This window comes from Trichechus manatus, unplaced genomic scaffold, assembly GCF_000243295.1.
Source record: "Trichechus manatus latirostris isolate Lorelei unplaced genomic scaffold, TriManLat1.0 scaffold00040, whole genome shotgun sequence".
Taxonomy (NCBI): domain Eukaryota; kingdom Metazoa; phylum Chordata; class Mammalia; order Sirenia; family Trichechidae; genus Trichechus; species Trichechus manatus.
The window spans coordinates 9878572-9892683 of record NW_004443976.1 but is presented as its reverse complement, the minus strand read 5'-3'; the positions used below and the strand labels follow the sequence as shown (position 1 = coordinate 9892683).

The 14112-nt window shown below is 39.5% G+C and overlaps 1 protein-coding gene across 1 annotated transcript in view; it reads right to left on the bottom strand.

Annotated features, from left to right (window-relative positions):
* Positions 1 to 14112, bottom strand: part of STX8 (syntaxin 8) — a 339017-nt gene that overhangs the window by 293144 nt on the left and 31761 nt on the right. The window contains exon 4 of the mRNA XM_004375986.1: positions 12158 to 12268. Within this exon, the coding sequence (XP_004376043.1) occupies positions 12158 to 12268 (111 nt within the window). The remainder of the gene's footprint in view (positions 1 to 12157; positions 12269 to 14112) is intronic.

Sequence of the window (14112 nt, the reverse complement as noted above, 5' to 3'; positions counted from 1 at the left end):
GGTAGGCACAGCTCCTTTGCCTGGGGACAGGCATAAGGAGTCCACAGACTTTGAATGCCTTTCCCCCTGCATAGACTTGTGTGGGCCCATTCCAACAGCATAGGCTCTCATTACCACAGTACAACAGGGTATATACCTGAAGTCTAACCTCAGCTGTTTCAGCTGTGAAGTGGTAGGTTTGTGACATTTGACACTGCTCTGCCCATTAAGCAGGGGCCTGAGGACTGGTAGCTCCACCCACACCACCTAGCCACCCGCAACAGGGGTCCAAGAATAAGTGGTGCCCCCCAGTCCTTACAGCCAACAGCACTGGGTGCTCAGAGTCTGGCTGCAAAACCCACCCACGCATGCACTCTAGGGAACAGGAACAAGCTTTCCTCCCAGACACTCAGGGGCAGCTGTCAGCCCCCTGCCTTGCTCAGCACATGACCCCCTACTACAGCCAGATACCTGTGCCCACATTGATCACCCATGCCTGTTTAGGACTGTAGGTGAGAGCCTGCACCACACACTTCATGACCAACTACCTGGACACCTGAGCTGAATCCATACAAGAAAAGTAAACAGATTCCGGGGCTCACATACTTAGTAACAGATCTAACCACCTGGTGACAGGGCATTAGAGCTTCAAAGGCGCCAATCATCAAACTACCTCACAAAAGCAGCCTATCTGGGCATATCAAAACAAACAAAACAAGAATCTAGGACACAATAAGCTAACATAAAATAAATATAATAACTTATTAACGGCTTGGAGACAACAGTAATATCAAATCACATAAAGAGGCAGACCATGATGGCTTCAGCAAACTCCCAAAATAAAGAATCAATAGATTTTCCAGAGGAAGAGAATTTCTTGGAATTATCGGGGCAGAATACAAAAGATTAATATACAGAACTCTTCAAGATATCAGGAAGGAGATCATGCAAAATGCAGAACAAGCCAAAGAACGCACAGACAAAGCAACAGAGGAACTTAAAAAGGTTGTTCAAGATCATAGTGACAAATTTAATAGGCTACAAGAATCCACAGAGAGATAGAAGATTAACAATAAAATTTCAGAATTAGACAACTCAACAGAAAATCATAGGAGCAGAATTGAGGCAGTAGAAGTCAGAATTAGTGAGACTGAAGATAAAGCACTTGACACCAACTTATTTGAGGAAAAATCAAATAAAAGAATTAAAAAAAACGAAGACACTCTAAGAATTATGTGGGATTCTATCAAGAGAAATAACCTACAAGTGATTAGAGTACCAGAACAGGGGGATAACAGAAAATACAGGAGAATTGTGGAAGATTTGTTGGCAGAAAACTTCCCTGATATCATGAAAGATGAGAAGATATCTATCCAAGATGCCCCACATAAGGTAGATCCCAAAAGAAAGTCACCAAGACATATTATAATCAAACTTGTCAAAACCAAAGATAAAGAGAAAATTTTAAGAGCAGCTAGGGATAAACGAAAAGTCATCTACTAAGGAGAGTCAATAAGACTAAGCTTGGACTACTCAGCAGAAACCATGCAGGCAAGAAGGCAATGGGATGACATATATAAAGCCTTGAAGGACAAAAACTGCCAGCCAAGAATTATATACCCAGCAAAACTATCTCTCAGATATGATGGTGAAATTAGGGCATTTCCAGATAAATAGAAGCTTGGGGAATTTACAAAAACCAAACCAAAATTACAAGAAATACTAAAGAGAGTCCTCTGCTTAGAAAACCAATAACATCAGATAACAACCCAAGACTAGAACACAGGACAGAGCAACCAGAATCAACCCAGATAGGGAAGTCACAAAAACAAAGTTAAAACACTGAAAATAGGGAAATAGATGTCAATAGGTAAAAGATGACAACATTAAAACAAAAAAGAGGAACTAAAAAATGTAGTCATAGATTTTTCATATGGAGAGGAAGTCAAGGCAATATACAGAAATAAAAGAGTGGTTTAAACTGAGAAAAACAGGGGTAAATATTAAGGTAACCACAAAGGAAACTAACAATCCTACACATCAAAATAAAAAACTAGAAAAATAAAGACTCAGCAAATACACAATCAATGACAATGTAAAAGATGAAAAGAAAATACATAAATCATGCCTTGGAAGAAGTGCAGCCAGAATGCTTCCCAGAAGCGAGGATGGTTAAGACTTCATCTCACTTACTTTGGACATATTATAAAGAGGGACCAGTTCCTAGAGACAGACATTATGCTTGGCAAAGTAGAGGGTCAGTGAAAATGAGCAAGACCCTCAAGGAGATGGACTAACACAGCAGCAGCAACAATGGCCTCAAATGTAGGAATGACTAAAGATGAGACAGGACCAGGCAATGTTTTGTTCTGTTGTACACAGGGTCGCTATGAATCGGAACTGACTCAATGGCAGCTAATAACACATAAATCATAAAATTTCTATAATACCAGAGAAAATCTAGGTGACCTTAGATACAACACCAAAAGCACAATTCATGAAAGAAAAAATTAAGTTGGACTTCATTAAAATTAAAAACTTCTGTTCTGCAAAAGATACTGTTAAGAGAATGAAAAGACAAGCCACAAACTGGGAAAAAATATTTGTTTAGGACATATCTGGTAATGGACTTGTATCCAAAACATGGAAAGAACTCTTATAACTCAACAATAAGAAAACAAACAACTCAATTAAAAAATGGGCAAAATATCTGGACACCTCACCCAAGAAAATATACAGATAGCAAATAAACATATGAAAGATGCTCAAGGTCATATGTCATTAGGAAACCGCAGATTAATACAACCATGAGATACCATGGCACACCTATTACAACAGCTACAATCCAAAAAATCGACAATATCATATGCAAGCAGGGATGTGGAACAAAAACAAACGGTATAGTTTGGCAAGGTCTTACAAAACTAAACACAGTCCTACTATATGATCTAGTAATAGTAGGTATTTACCTGAATGAGTTCAAAACTTATATCCACACAAAAACATGCACATGAATGTTTTTAGAAGCTTTATTCATAATCACCAAAAACTGGAAACAACCAGTACGTCCTTCAAAAGGTAAATGGATAAACTGTGGTAACCCATGCAATGCAATATTATTCTGTGATAAAAAGAAATGAGCTATCAAGCCACAGAAAGACATGGAGGAATTTTAGTGCATACTCCTAAGTGAAAAAAGTCAGTCTGAAACTTAAAGGCTAAATACTGTATGAGTCCAATTAAATAACATTTTGGAAAAGGCAAAACTATAGAGAGAGTAAAAAGATCAGTACCACGGGTTTGGGTGGGGGAAAGGGGAAAGTAGGTAGAGCACAGGAGACTTTTTAGGGCCGAGAAACTCTTCTGCAGGATACTGTAATGGTGGACACATGACCTTATGCATTTGTCAAAACCCATAGGACTGTACAACACAAAGAGAGAACCCTAATGTAAACTGCGGACTTCAGTTAATAATAATGCATCAACGTTGCTTCATCAATTGTAGCAAATGTACCACACTAATGCAAGATGTTAATAATAGGAGAAACTGTAAGGGGCTAGATGGGAACTCCTTCTACCATCTGCTCAACTTTCTGTACACCTAAAACTGCTCCAAAAAATAATAAAGTCTATTAATTAAGGGAAAAAATACACTGGAGATTTCTTTACAGCCTTGGATACACTATAATTATATATAATAACTACATAAACCTCTAAGCTGTAACTATATAAAACAATATATATATATAGCATTAAAACCCATTGCTGTCTAGTTGATCCTGACTCACAGTGACTCTACCGGACAAAGAAGAACTTCCCTATAGGGTTTCCAAGGAGCGGCTGGGGGATTCGAACCGCCGATCTTTTGGTTAGCAGCTGTAGCTCTCAACCACTGTGCCACCAGAGCATATACACACATACATACATATATATATATATATATATATATATATATATGAGAAATGTATAGATAAAAATATATATATACATATATATTTATTTATATATATGTATACACACACACACATATATTTATTTATTTATATATATATATAAAATTAGGGTAAGATTCCAAAGTTTAATAGCACTCACTTCATGGAAGACTATATGGAAATAGGCACTCACATAAACTGCTGGCGTAAGTATAAATTGGTTCTACCCCTCTGGAGGGCAATTTGCCAAATACTATCAAAATTACAACTGCATACAGGTCTCCCCCGATATCCAAAAGGAGAGTGTTCCTATGAAACATTTCATATGCTGAAATGTAGTAAAGAGAAGCAGCAATTACCATTAGTTTATCTGGAAAACATTTTTGAGCGCTCTCAAACTCAAAAAATAACCTACCAAATAACACGTAAAACCTAAAGTAACACTCCCAAGGCTCCGGTGGCTTTGTTGAGTGTAGTCCCCGGGGAAAGAGCCTGACAAAGCTACTTAGAGGTGCAAAGCCTCTTTAACAGCTCGCTTCAAAACAAACGCTGAATGCTATTTCTGTTTTTTGCCTTTTTTCATAAAAGTAAAAATCCTTTTTGGATTTCTTTTGGTTAGCGAAAACAGGTGCTAATGCAGGTCTTTTGAAAAAGTGAAGTGGCTTAAGGTAAACTTTCAAAAACTGGGGGATACCTGTATACTCTTTGACCTAGCCATTCTACTTAGAACAACTTAGCTAGAGGTATTCTTTCACATATTTGCATATTTCACATATTCACTGCTGTAGTTTTTTAACAGAAAAAGATTAGAAACAATACACATCTATCAATAAGGGACTAGTTAAACAAAGTATGGTACATGCACACAATGAAATATTATAAGCAATGAAAACTAATGAAAAAACGTTAAGTGCTGACTTGGGAAGATCTCCAAGATATCTAACGAGGTGAAGAAAGCAAGCTGTAGAATAATATGCATAATATGCTACCACTGGTGTAAAAGATGGAGGAAAATGTATTTGTATTTGCTGGTATATACTTAAGGATACACCAGAAATTATTAACCCTGAGGACTTACGTTGGGGAGTGGGCCACATAGTGTGACGTAAGCCTTTCACTGACACTGTTAGACACTTTTAAGAACGTTTTAACCATGTGAATGTATTACTCATGCAAAACACAATGTCCTTCCTCTCCTCTTGGTATGTCTGGGTGTGTGGTGGGATCTGCTACAGCCATCCCGAGACCAGGAGAGGAGTTAGCCTGAAGACAAAGCCAATACTCTGAGGAAGGCACAACAAAGAGATAGCAAGAACCTAGATCCTCGAGGACACCACCGCGCTGCTGAATTAACCAGCCCCACCCCCGACTCCACCTCTCTAACTTCAAACTATTACATGAGATACTTTCCCTATTTAAGCCATTTTGAGTAGGGTTATCTGTTACGTGTGGCTGAGGCATCCGACTGCTATACTAGTGTCGTGAGCTAAACCCAGGCACCCACTTAGTAAACGTTGGTTTGAGCAGTGAGAATAATAAGCACCATCTCCTTCTTCAGACCTTTAGGGACTTTACCTAGTCCTCCTCCTCTGACTGCTGCAGAAACAACCTCCTCTTCTCAATCTTCATAGCACGTTATACATATCCGATATTTGCACTTATTTCACTGCGTTGTAATTTGTTTTTATGTTTCCCCTTTCTGACTAAAAGGAGCCCTGGTGGCGCAATGGGTAAGCGCTAGGCTGCTAACCAAAAGGCTGGCAGTTTGAACCCACCTAGCTGCTCTGCAGGAGAAAAGAGCTGGCCAACTGCTCCTGTAAAGATTACAGCCTAGAAAACCCTATGGGGAAATTGTACTCTGTCACATGGGATCATTATGGGTCAAAACTGACTCAGTGCCATCTAACAACAATAACCTGACTGAAGTTTTCAAGAACTGGGCATCATAAATGACGAGTAAATACAACGGTCATCTCTCAGTTCACCTCATTTGCTTCTATTAACTTCTGATTCTAATCTTACCAAGATTCTAATCTTACTAAGGAAGAAGTAGCAAGACTACGTACCAAAGTTACTTATCTTTCCATCAAACTATCCAAAACGATAAGTGAGGCCAAGACAAGGAGACATGCTTCACCACATCCTGTTTCACTTTCCTCTTCTTGAGCAGAGAGCACTTTCCTTTTCTTGAGCAAAAAAGATAACATTTCCCAGCCTCCCTTGCAGCTAGACTGGAGTCATGTGATTAGTTATGGCCAACAGGCTGCATTATGCCACTTCCAGACCAAAGCATATGAGGGATGTGACACACCTCTCTCTTCTCCTGTCGTGGTGAACATGGAGGCCTTGTGTCAAGACATCACAGCCCTTAGGTGGAAACACGTGAATTCCTGAGTCACTGTTTGACAGGAGCAGTCCTGGAGAATCACCAGATTTTACACGAGGGAGGCAAAACAGGTTTCATGTGTTAACCCCTAAGATCTCCAGGTTTGTTTAGGTGCGAGAGCCTAGCCTGTCGCATGCTGGCTCATTCCATCCATCAACCCACAAAAATTTGCTGAGTGCCTACTATATACCCAATTCTGTGCTGGGTATTATCGTAAATACAGAAAAAACGTAAAGATAGTCAGTCATTGAGAAAATATTTAATAAGCACTGAGCTAGGCTTTGGTCCCTATCCTCAGGTATTTAAAATCTAGATGGAGAAACAAAATATACACTGCAAAGAAAAAAGAAATACAGTTAAGTATTAAACCATGTGGCCTCCCTAACTAAATCAGTTCCCCCTTGATAGTCTCTCAAAGCACAATATACTTTTCTGCCACATTTATTTTACTTACTTGCGTGGTTCTTTAATCCACGTCTGTTTCTCTCACTGGAGTATACATAGCTCAAATGCAAAAAATCAGCTGTTCTTTGTTGTCTTGTTTTTTTGTCAGGACATTCCCAGTACCAGTGCTTAGCACACAGTAGGCACTCAATACATATTTATTTAATGAAAGAAGGTTCCTCTTTATCACAATGGATTTGCTTCCTTACCTATTTTTCATTAAATTAGCAGAGAATTTTCTTATTCTTGACTGTACTTAATACATTCCGGGTTCAGTTACCCTTGGGCTCACTTAAATAGAGAAAAGCAAAGCTCTGGTGATATTAGCACTTCTTTTATATGTTAGGAAAGCCAGGAAGTTAGTGTTATTTCTGGGGCATAAATAAAAGGGAGAAATAATTAAGGCTTCTCCATTGTCTCACATGAGCAGGCTAATGATTCATATGTATATTCCTTAGAAGTCTCCTACTTCTAGAGGACTAGGTGGGTCATATGTTAATGACTTTAAGCAACATAAAGCATAAATCAATGATTCTTTACAAAATCTAAGTACTATCAGGTACAAATCATCCTTCTTATAAAATAGGCTTAAACTCAAGTAAAACATTCAATGATTTAAAATATTGGGAGGGGGTAGTGTTAATGTAAGATTTAATGTAAATTTTTCTTTTATCCGTCTTGGCTTCCAATATGGTGATATGAAATATAAATTGGAAATATAATGCTTTTTTCAGTAGCTCAAAGAAAAAGTAAATATCTGAAATTAAATTTAAAGTTTACACTCTAATCTGAGTATTTCATTATCACCTTCTGCTCTCTATTTTGCTTTTCGTTATTGGTTCTGCTTGTTAATATAGCCCTCCTGACATATAACGACCATCTCAAACTCTGCATAACTTACTATCTCCTATAATCCCCGACCTAGCTGGTGGTGTGAAGATTAAAGCTTAGCCAATTAGCCACCAACTATAGCCAAGTTAATCACATAACCTTTGAGATGGTCACAGAGCAGTGGAGTATGCAATGATTTTTTTTTTCTCTTTACAGACAAAGATTTAACTAATTGTGAGACTGAGCAATGCTCTCAGATATAAAGGGCAATGGAGTTTTAAATCAGAAGCTGTGTCATTGCTTTCTAAGTTGAGGCTTATCTTCTTCTAAGAGACATTGTTGCACAGAGACTTCTTTAACAAGTTTCCAAATACCCTAAATTAGTCAACCATTGCTTATTTAGTCCAAGGCCTCACATCAAGGCTTACTGCTTTAGAATAATGATCAGTAATCCTTAAGGTAAAACTAAGATTCTGTCACATGACAGGTCAGCATTCAATGATGTGATTGCCACATTAATGTCTGCTTAAAGGAAATGCTAATCCAAACTGAAGTCTGACAATACTCTTCTCTCCTTAATAAGGCCACAGATGAGGATGAAGAGAAAAGAGGAGGAGAGGGAGGGGCAGAAGGACTCCTGGGAACGAGGGGATGGGGAAGAAAGACACAGGAGACGCAAGGGTTTAGGCAAGAGTGGCAGAGGTGAGAGGAAAGTCAGAGGAAGGAGGATTATACAAAGGAAACAGGAAGAAGAGAAACAGAGGGAGGGATTCTAGCAGGCCAGAGACGCTCAAGAGGTTCTCAGTGAGTTCTGGTAGGGTTGACTGATCTTGCTGCTGTCAGTAATCACGGGGCCTGGAAACACTGAAAGGCAGATCAGCCCCAGTTCTCCAACAGTAAATGTGCTGTGATAGTCTCTCACTGATAACAAAACGTGCCGTAGTGAGTATGTCTACAGCATTTTAAAGTTCTGACAAGGTTTTATGGTCAATGTATTTCTGTAGGTCATGACCTAAGGAAAAGATATGTGCCCGGCTCCCAAAGTGACAAAGCAACCCACGCTGACATCTGTGAGATCAAGAATTACAGAAGCAAACAAAAATGTTGGAGGAGCCCAGAAGCAGGAATTAACGGTTGGGAGGACTGAGGAAACCCTTGTGAGTCAAGGAACACAGCAAAGAATACAACTGGCAGAGAAGGAAATGAGGTTTCTCCAAAGACACAGCTGAAAGGTCTCTGCAGCTGGTGTTAGAAATGATGAGGCAACCTGACAATCAAAAGGATAAAACTGATCTGTGAACTGAAACTGGTCATGTCTACAACTGAATTCAGATCCTCAGAAGACTAGGTCCAAGCAAAAGAATGATTATGGTATGAGAAGTTGAGGATGGAAAGGGAGGTCTCACGCATGGCAATCAGGGATAAAAAAGGCAAAAACAGCACTCTGACATAGGCAGGTGAGTAACTCTGACTTCAAATTCAAGACAATCTACTTCCATCAACCTACTCTGACTTTAACATTCATTCCTTAACTCATCTTTACATGTATGCTTGCCTGTAGTCAGTCCACACTGGGGCTATCCTCCCTGACTAGTTACATCAGTACTATCCACGTGTCCATTTCCACAGTGCTGGAGCAAGTTTCCCCGGGATTTTTCTCCATAGTATTTGAGAATGATCTTATCTAGAACACATTTTCTTATTGACCAGATCCCCCTGGAATGTCAACAGGACTTCCACTTTCTGGACAGGTATATGTGGACACATTCCCATTAGGGTAGGTACAGCCAGTGCAATCCCAGCCCAACAAGGATTCACCAAAATGACTGAGGAATTCACCTCCCAAGTCATCCATTACTCTCCTTCTTCTTTTTATCTGCAATGACTTACTTTCTTCAAGGTGATCAACATCCAATTGCCACATTGGTTTCTTGCTCTTATCCTAGACTCCATGTCATCTGGAGTGGATGATCACTGTCTGTTATGTCCATTTTTACCTTCTTCAAATTATTCCTCAGGAGTCATTTCTCCTCTATTTTTGTTAGGAGTCACTGAGTCAGTTCCAACTCATAGCCACCCCATGTACAACAGAACAAAATGCTAGAACAAAATGCTGCCTGGACCTGTGCCATCCTCATAATCATTGCTATGTTTGAGCCCATTGTTGCATCTCTATAGTACTTACATATTTTTAAACAGAATTCTTCTAGAAGCTTATTCTGAACTATTCTAGACTTCTATTCCTGAACAACAACAACAAAAAAAAACCACAACAATATATATGTTGCCCTCATTTTCATCTTGAGGACATGTCAATACGTCTGGTCAGTTACCTTGATGATTTCAAACCCTCAGGACTCTAGCTATGTTTGCTTCTCAGATTCTCCTCTGTCTGATCTCCCTGTCCTCATGTCCCCTAACCATTCACCAAAAAGAAACACCTTTAGGTCTACCAGTTGGGCAGTCCTAGTGGGAGGACTTCACATGTTGTCAAAAGGCCTCCATCCAAAACACCTCTACCACTAACCTCCCAAATTCCCTAGAATTCTCCCATCAATTAATTCACTTAGGTTTAAGTCCCAGGGCTCACGGAGGCTTCAGAAGATAAGTCACTGGCAGCCATTGGCTCCACTGCTAGAATTAATGTGAAACTGTTTCCTAATAAGACATCAAGCAGCAAGCCAAGCACTGACAAACAAATAAGATTTGAAAGGTGAGGATGGGAGGGTAGGGGACCAGATGCAGAACATGGAACAATATACATCAAGGGACCAAGTCCCTCTGGAGCACTCAGACGGTAGCTAAGGAGGGACAGGAGGTGTCTGGAAAGCAAGGAGGCAGCACGAGCTCATTCCTAGTCTGATGATAGCACAGCACCTCAATAATTACATCTTATATTTGGAAAGGAGTCCCTTTCCGAAAGGTTAACACGCTTGGCTGCTATGCAATAGGTTGGAGGTTCAAGTCCAACCAGAGGTACCTCAGAAGAAAGGCCTGGCGATCTACTTCTGAAAAATGAGTCACTGAAAACACTATGGACCACAGTTATACTCTGACACACATGGGGTCACTATGAGTCAAAGGTGACTCAGTGGCAACTATTTTTTAAATCCATAAAGGCTGAAGCATTTATAAAGCCCTTCATCTACCTATCACCTCATTTGATGCTAACAACAATAAAAAACAGGCAGAACGTATATTCCCACTTTAAGGTCAATGATTTTCAAGCCCAGAAAGCAGCGTGATAGTAAGCAATAGAGCTGACATCTTCTAACCCCTAGTCCAGCTCTTTTTACAGTACAATGGTTAAGAGTCTAGATCTGGAGGCATAGAGATCTAGAGGAAATTCAAGCCTTGAGACTTACTAGTTTTGCAATCTTCTGCAAGTTACTTGACCTCTCCGAGCCTCAGTTACTCTTCTGCAAAATGGGGGTATTAGTAGTACCTACCTCAAAAGGTCACTTACTGTAGAAGAAGATTTCTGAACGAATGCACATGAAGAGCTAAGCACAGTGCCTGGCATACAGAGAACACACAGTAAACGTAAGCTATCCCTCCCTCACTGACTCCCACAGAAATTACTTAAGATATCACTTAGCTTCCCAAATGTCATAGTTTCCTTCTGAAAATACTGGATCACCCATTCTTGGGAAGACTGGGACCAATAGAAAATAAAGTTTCATCCTGTTAAGCTTGGCCAAGGGCTGTAGTTCACAATCCTGGCTGCGTATTAGAATCATCCGGGACCCCCTTTACCCAACCTCTAGTCTGACTTAATTGGTCTGAGGTGGGGTTCAGTAATGTGTAGGCAGGGTCAAAACCACTCCCCTTGGGAAGCCATATTATTCCTAACTAGGAACGAGGCAGAAACAAGCTGCCTGTCCACAGATGAAAGCATCATTCCTTGTGGGGAAGAGGGCAAGAGGTCAGTGTCGATCCTAAGCTCATTTCCTTCTGTTATGGCTCCCACAATGAAGTTAAGGGAGTTTCTGGAAGCAGGGGTGAGCCCAATTCTAAAGACGTAACAATTTATGTTTCATTAACCTCAGCCTTGGAAAGCTGGACCACTTCTCTGGGTCTTCCAGCTGAGCTGAGCTCAGAGCAGATGTCAGCTGTACGGTGTGAATCACTCACTGGCAACGTGAACAGTGAGAATAATCCAACTGCAGTGCTCCTCAACCTCCATGAACCCTGGACTACAGTCTTACTTGACAGACATTTTTTCAACATGCCAATAAAAAACTCGTTTTTCTCCACAGATAACTCAAGTAAATGACTTCAAGAGTTTCAAAGTCAGCTAACAGAGCAGAAAGCTCGACCAAAGAATGCAAAAGAAATTTTCTGATTTAGTCTCATATTCTACCTAAGTATGATCCACCCAAGATGGGATCCAACTGAAAATATCTGGTTTACTAAATCTAGAAAATGAATGAAAACTAAATTGAATAAAAATTATAGTCAAACACCATAAATGAAAAGAATATATTTTATTAGTTAAAGAAATTAAACCATTCAGGGAACAGCTATAATCTCTGCAAATGAATTTTCACCCACCAAGTAATCCCTGTAAGTGAAAACATCATACCTGATTAGATCTGGTTCTGCACCCTCATTCTTAAAGGATGTCAGAAGTAGTCTCTCTCGAGTTACAAGATCATCCAATAGGTTCTGTCTTCGATCCCCTTCGAGCTGGGTTCTGCAGATATCTTGTTAAGGTACAACAGCAGTTGAATTAACTCATTTTACCTATTACATGATTAAGTTAACTCTCCAAGTCAGTGGTGACTTTTACAGACTCGAATCAACAATACCCAAAAGGTATCTAAACCGTTCTTCTTTTCCCACTCCGACCTTCAACTTTACTGATCCTTCAAGCATAGGACCTCGACAGCACCATGGCAGAGAATTTACTTACAAACACTGACAGAGACCCACGACACAACTTCTTCCACTGAGAAATATACTAAATAAACATTCTCTTCCTCTCAGTGACCAAAATTGAAGTGATTATTCCTGTCAACAAGGCGATCTGGCTCTGTGATGCCTTAGATTTTAAGTTTTAAGTGTCAGTGCTCAAAGAGTGTTTTCCTGAACATTAATGCCCTAAGATGCTCTGTTTGGGGGGGGGGGTCTCTATAATGCCCTTTCTTTCATATTCACACCTACTAACATACGTGAAATACATTTTGTAAAATGCTATCTTACGCAGCAGATTTGCTCTAAAATTGTTACCATCAGTTAACTAAATGTATGATCTTTAACTCTAAAGAAAATAGCTTTCAAAATCCTTTTTGTTATTCTAATATGTATACCAGACTAGGAGTCCAAAGGGCAGAGTTTTAGTCCTATTTCAGCTACTATCTATATGATCTCGGACAGGTTACTTCACCTTTTTGGATCTGTTTCCTTACATACAACGCCAAATAATCTCTGACATCTTTGCCAGCACCATCCATTAGTGAGTGTTAAAAAAATAAATCACAACGAAATCTAAAGTTTTATATACTAGTTTTCTTGAATCAAGCTAAACTCGGCTAAATCGTGTGTGTGTGTGTGTGTGTGTGTGTGTGTGTGTGTGTGTGTTTTAAAGATCAAAATAAAGGAAATGTTGAGGGGGAAAACTTTGGCCATGAAGAGAACAACGGGAGAAAGCTAATGACCGTTTTTGAATGGCCATATCTCACCCAGACATAAAAAGTGAGAGCACAAACAAGCCACCTTAATTTTTTGGGTTTTATCTATCTTTTTCTCTTTTATTAAATGCCCTTTCTTTTATTAAAGCTAAAACACTGATAATTCAAAATAGCCCGTGGCCACAACTTCCTAGTTCTAGTAATAGAAAGCCATTAATGAAATGGATACTTTAGATTTACAGATAATTGTCTTTAGAAAACATTGCATTTAGGCCCAAAAAGTTTCTTAGAAGTTGGCAGACTCAAATAATAGCATCCCTATTTCCCTGGGCGGGAAAACCATGGCCCAGTGAATCTATAATTTCCACTGCTCATTTTGATTTAAAAAACAACAAACAAACCAAAAGCTGACTAGCTAGTATAACAGTAGGTGAACCTGGATATAAATTTTCCCCAGTAACAGACAGTAATTAGAAAATCATAAATCCTCCAAACCAGTGCAGCTGAGCAGTCCTCCTGGCTTTAGATGAAAAAATAAAAAAGGATTCTCTCAACACTCCAGAATGCCATACTTTCCTGAGTCACATTACTACTATTATTTTTCAGTCACCAAGTACATCATCTTGGAAACCTTGAAGTAGCAATTGTAATTAAGAAACAGTGAGCTTAAGTACTTCCTCTGTATTAATAAAAGGGCCAAATATTACCCTGTTGATGAAGGCAGTATCAAGAATATATGTGTTTCAAATGTGTGGTAAATTATCAATAAAGTTTTCCTGCCATCTGAAAGAAGCTCCTCAAAAACAAAAAAATAACAACTGATCAGCCTGCGAGTGGACAGCCCAGTAAAACCATGAGAGTAACGAGGTACAGGAGTCCAGTGACAAGGCCCAGAAGGCAGAAGGGG